The following is a 5860-nucleotide window of genomic DNA, read 5'->3' as shown; positions in this document are numbered from 1 at the left end:
AGCCACTGGGATCTGACACAGCCTCGAGCCACCCACCTTTGGGCAAAAGTGCGGGGCAAGGCTTGGGAATATTCTGGATGGTGGCTTTCGGGATGCCCAGGGTCGCTCCAGGTGCACAGAGGTCAGGGCTAGACTAGGGTTTCCCATGGGCATGAGGTCCATACACGTGTAGCCTAGAGGGAAGGGGCAGGCGGGCGACTTGGAAGGAAGGAAGGAAGGAAGCTGTGGACTCAGGCCCGCATTTTCCTCCTAGACCCCAAAAGAGTGGATTGCGAGGCGGAGGCAAATGACTTGTGGCCCGGCGCAGCTCTTTTGCGACTCCCCCAGCCCTGGGCAGCTGACGAGGGGCTCGTCCTGGCAGGGCTGCTCCTGGCTGTGCTCAGCACAGAGGCAGCGCCGGGAGGAGTAGGGCCCGGGACCCACGCGGCCCTGCAGGTGGCCTCGCTGGCAGTGCTGCTGGGCTCCGGGCTGGGCCTCGGGGGCCTCTGAGCCGCTAGGTGCCTCGGGCTGGGACTTACACGAGGGGCTTTCGGGCCTCCAGACACAGGGTTGTGTTGAGTGCTGGCTCGGACGGTGGTGATGGGGGTGCTCCCGCAAGGGTGGCCCCGGGCGTTCGGGCCCAAGCTGTCCCCAGAGCGGTGTGTGCCGCTCGGGGCCCCGCTCGTTTGTGGTGTAACGCTGAGAGCTCCAAAGCTGCGCTTCCGACCTGGGGCAGCCTGTCGCCTCCCCAAGCCTGCGGGGGCTGCGGCAACCCCCAAGCTCAAGGGGGCTAGGCTTGAGCCGCCAGCTATTGGGCAGGGCTGCCGGCTGTTGGGCCCAGCATTGGTCATGGAGCTAGGGGCGGTGGCCGTGCCGGGGGGCACGACAGCTGGGGTGGCAGCCACGCCTGGCTGGGTGCCAGCATGGGTCCCCGAGCTGCAGGATGTGGGCCAGGAACCCCCGAAAGCCACCTGTGTGGCGCTGCCCAAGGAGAGCTGGCCTAGAGCCAAGGTCAGGGCCGGGGCTGCGGTTGAGGCTGGAGCTGCCCGTTGTCCATAGGGGGCAGCGCTGCCAAGGCTGGTGGCTCCCTGACACTGCCCGTCAGTGGCCCCGAATGTGGGCTGAGCTGGGGTTCCTGGGTTCCCACGGGGACGGTTCCCAGGTGGGCTGGGGCTCCACAGCCCCAGCGTGTGCAGGCCAGTGGTGGCTCTGCCTGAGCCCATGCTGTCTCTGGAGGGCATCGGAAAGGCCCGGGCAGATGGAAAGAAGCTCCCACTAGAGCCAGGGGGAGACCCCAAGAGCAGAGGCTGGCAAGGGGGAGTGCAGTCCATGGGGGTGACCTGGCCGTCAGAGGCTGGCTGGGGAGCCAAGCCTGCGGATGTGCCGCTTGAGGGGCTGGAAGGGACAGCACAAGTGACCGGCAGGCTCCTGGAAGTGGGGGCACGAGGCCCCACGGCGGGAGGGGAGCTCCGGGAGCTGAACACGGGACAGTCAACACACATGGGGCTAGGGCACTGCGTTCTGGAGGTGCTGGTAACAGTGGGGAAGGCACAGCTGGCATCCGGTAAACCGCTGACCCAGTCCTTGGTTGGCAGAGAGCCCCCTCCCTCGCCTCCCATCCGAGGGCAGTGCCTGCCGCGCTTCACCCTGGAGGGGCGCAGGGACTCTGCAGCAGCTGCGGGAATGGAACAGCCAGGAGCTGGGCTGCTCAGTGCACACGCCAGGCCTGATGCAGAGCAGGGAGCAGGCCTGGACGGGTCTGGGCCCTCGGCAGACGGGTCAGCCCTGCCCGATCCCCATCCCGGGCAGGAGGCAGAGGCCAGCAAGGTGCATGGGGCTGGGGGTGGGGATCGTGCACAGGTGCCTGGGAGGGGCTGTGACAGGGAGGAGGCGGCGCCAGGGGAGCTGGGCTCCCCCTGAGACAGAGGCGGCACAGAGACAGCCCCTCCACCAGGCGACAGGACAGCCAGGGGACCCGGGGAGTCCTGCTCCGCCCGCTGTGCACTCAGGCCAGGGGCTGGAGGGACAGCTGGCAGTACAACGGCCCGTGCAGCAGGCCAGGGCAAGGCACCGGGAGGGCACCCGGAGCCGCACCTCGAGACGCCCTCCATCTCCCCTCGCAGAGCACGGTCGATGCGCTGGAGGGCGGCTTTCTTCTCCCCGTCTAGGTCCTCAGCGGTGACTCGAAAGCCGAGCTCAGGGGCTGGCGGCAGCCGCACAGGACCCCCTGGCCTGTGTGGCAGCAGAGGGATCTTGCGTCTTCGGGGCCTGGAGCAGTCAGATGTGGGTGAGCGGTCCTTGCAGGGTTCTTTCTGCCCCGTGGTGGCACCCGCCTCCTCCTGGCGCTGGTCCTTCATCTGGCAAGGCACAGCAGGCGCAGCGGGACACGAGGGGCTGTCTCGGCTGACTTTCTCTGGGGGCCTCGGGGGCAGCCGGCCCTGTCTTCTGGCTGGACCCCTCCTCCTCTGCACGGACGGGAACTCCCTGGTGGAGCTGTAGGAGCTGCTGATGGCATTTCGAGTGCGGCACGAGCTCCTGCTGGACGTGTGGGACTTCTTGTCTGCTGCGTCGGCTGCTCTCTCTGCGGGGAGGCTTCTGTGCAGAGGCCCAGGCCTGGGCACGAAGGAACACAGGCTTCTGTCCGCCCCGAAGGGCCTGAATGCCGACCGTGCTGCCCCGGCACCTCTAGCGCACCTTCTCCGAGCATCTGGGGGCCCTGTGAGGGCAGGGTCCTCCTCCTCCCGGGCCCTCCACGCCCTCTTCACTGCGGAGACATCTTGGGCACAGCTGGGTGCTGCCATTGGCCCCGGGGTGACAAGCCGCAGCTGCGGCACGGAGGCAGGGAGTCTGCCCAGGGTGGACGCGCAGGTGAGGGACGCCTGTGCTTGGGGGGCTGACAGCATCGTCCTGTGCAGGCCGCCTCGCCTGCAGATCTAGGTGATGAGCCCCAGAACAGAGCGCAGGGCCCGCGGGATCACAGAGTACCTTGTGGCCGATGCAAGGAACCAGCGCCGATCCCAGGTCGCGGCACGCTTGCAGGATGGCCTAGGAGCGGACCCTGCCGTTTGGACCGCTGGGCCACCCCTGCGGGCCAAGGCTGGTCGGGCGCTGCAGTGAGCGGGCTGCAGGCGGCCGAGGCCTGCTGCCGGGGCCGACCCCGCGGGGCCCGGGCCGTGCCTGAGGGGCGCAGCCTGCCCAGGTAGGTGCCCTTCGAGCCCTTGGCTCCGGGCGGAGGCCGTGCATACAGAGCTGGGCTCCCAGCGCTCTCCTTCGGTTGCCAACGTGGCGGCGAAGGCCCGGAGCAGTGTTTGGCCCGTTGCCAGGACACGGCTTCGGAACCCAGGGCGCCTCAGAGCGCGCGCGCGCGCGCGCGGGCACGAGGCCCGCGAGGCCCGGGGGCGCGCAGGGATGGTGCAGGCGGGCACCTGAGCCCTGGCACCGCGATGGCAATGATCCGGCCAAGGTGTGGCCACCCCGCGACCACCACCCTCAGCTTTTGCCAGATCTCCTGCGCTGATGCTTGAGCTGAGGCACAGGAATCGCCTGGCAGTCAGGGGTCCTTGTCCCTCGGCAGGGCTCCAGGGCCCTCAGGGAGGGTCCCTGGCATGATCCCCGCTCAACTGACTTTTCAGTACAAACTGTGAAAGCCAGAAAACGATGCAGTCCCAGAAGATGTATTAGGACCGCGAGCTCTTTCTTGGCAGAAGGAACAGGGAAAACTAGATCTCCTCCATCTTCCCACAGGTGGAAGTACCTTTATGATGGTTTTTTACCATAGAAAGTTTTCATATCTTCCATAACATAATCTAATTTTTCCCTTATGGTAAAAGTGAGAGTCTCTCCACCTAAAGATTTACTGCATATAGCCTTGTATTTTAAAAATGTTCATAATTTTACATCTTCATTTTTATGCAGTGTTTCATACAGACGAAGGGCTTTTACTGTAGAGCAGAGGTTGACAAAATTTAGTTTAGGAAAAGGGCCGAATAGTCAACAATTTAGGTTTCCTAGGCCATATGGCCTCTATCACAAGTCAACTCGCTGTTGTAGAGTGACAGCAGCCATAGACAATAATAAATAAGTCAATATTGCTATGTTTCAATGAAACTTTACTTTTATGCACTAAAATTAGAATTTCACAAAATGTTCGTGTATTTTGAGACGCTATATTAACCATATTTTTTATCTCCTCCTCATTAGGATGTGTTGACCTCCTGGGGGGGTGGTGGTGGTTAATTCCTATTGCGATAAACAACTTGCCTGACAGCACTCCTCTCACAGGTAAACCAGCCCCGCCCCATACCCCCAACCACCTCCTTTATCTAATAATCACAAACCGAGCCAATATCCCCCTGCCCTAAATCAATCCAGGGCCAGGGAACAGACAAAGTCAATCCCTATGTCCCAAAACCCTCCACAATTATTCAAACCAGCCAATTCTAAACTGTTTGACCTGCTCTGCCTTTCCTTGCCCATGGAAATTCCAGAAAACGCTACAGTCTGTAGGGCATTTGCCATGACGCACTTGGTGTTACATGGAATCGTTGCCTCGCTGTATTATATTATATATGTACCCAAAACTAATTTTACACTGTATGTTAACTGTACTGGAATTAAAGAAAATAAAAACACTCTTATCTTTAAAAAACAAACACAAAAACTGTGATCTTTACTCCTGCCTCTTGACACTGGTGCTTCGTGTCCCCGTGACCCTATGTGATACTGTAATTTATTAGAAAGACATGTTTAGTCAACTCAATGACCAAAATATATGTCTCACATTGGTCATTGTCGATGGTTCCTGGCTCACGGCTTCCAAAACCCTTGGAATTTCCTGAGTGAGAAGAGCAACGGGAGCATCTTTTGTCATCCTATTGGTCTGCTGCCCTCAGTTTCTGAAATTGCTTTGGAGTCATAAAAGTGAAACGGGTGTCTTATTATTCATAGTAGACCCTTTCCACCACAACTGGGTTGACATTACTGATGTGACTTGTGGAAAACACCTAAAGACGGTGGCTGGTTGCCAGGGTAACCAACGATGCATACAGGGGTGAAACTTTTAGTCCCACTTCCTGATCTTCAGGGATGGGCTAGGGGCTGGACGTTGCATCAGGAACCAATGGCCAGTCCTTAATAGATAGCAAGCCTATATGATGAAGTCTCCCTAAAAACACAAAATGACAGAGTTTGAAGAGCTTCCAGGTTGGTGAACATGTGGAGATAATGGGGAGAGTGGCTTGTTTAGACAGCATGGAAGCTCGACACCTTTTTCCCACACCTGCCCTACATGTGTCTTCCGTTTAGCTGTTTCTGAATCCTACATTCCACAATAAATCCGTAATCGAATAAGTAAAATATTTGGGTTCTGTGAGTTCAAATTAATTGAACCCAAGGGAAGGGCTTGTGGCTTGTGGCTCTGACCTATAGCCGGTCAGTCAGTAACAACCTAAACTTGTGAACGGAGTTTAAGGAGTTGGCCTGGGAACCTCCAAGCAATAGCTGGTGGGTCATAACCATATAATAACCTGGGCTTGTGGCTAGGGTCTGAAGTGGGGAGGGGTGTCAATCTCGTAGGACTGAAGTGTGACGCTGTGGGGTCTGATGCTATGTCCCAGGACGTGTGTCACAATTGAGTTAAGTTGTGGGACAGCTGGCTGATGTCCAAGAATTGCCTATCATTGGTATGGGGAACCCCCTCAGTGGAATTGGGACCTGGAGACTTCTACCCTGCCTCCCATCTCTAGGGGAACTTCAAGCAACACTAAACTTTTCTTTCAAAGACACTGGCCCGTCATCACGCAGTCACTCTTATACAATAAACACAAACACAGCTCTCTGAATTTTTTCCAGCCATTTCCAAATGTGAAAAACATCCTATGGT

At 58.6% G+C, this 5860-nt stretch overlaps 1 protein-coding gene across 1 annotated transcript; it reads right to left on the bottom strand.

Annotated features, from left to right (window-relative positions):
• Positions 1 to 230: 230 nt before the first annotated feature.
• Positions 231 to 2882, bottom strand: LOC129509381 (nuclear envelope pore membrane protein POM 121-like). The gene is made up of 2 exons (XM_055324843.1): positions 1931 to 2882; positions 231 to 1654 (listed from the first exon to the last, which is right to left on the bottom strand). Exons 1-2 carry the CDS (start codon positions 2880 to 2882, stop codon positions 231 to 233), a joined length of 2376 nt encoding a protein of 791 aa, XP_055180818.1.
• Positions 2883 to 5860: the final 2978 nt, after the last annotated feature.

Source organism: Nyctereutes procyonoides, unplaced genomic scaffold (genome assembly GCF_905146905.1).
Source record: "Nyctereutes procyonoides isolate TBG_1078 unplaced genomic scaffold, NYPRO_anot_genome, whole genome shotgun sequence".
Lineage (NCBI taxonomy): Eukaryota > Metazoa > Chordata > Mammalia > Carnivora > Canidae > Nyctereutes > Nyctereutes procyonoides.
Note: the sequence above shows the minus strand (reverse complement) of the source record. Positions and strands in the feature narration are given on the sequence as shown.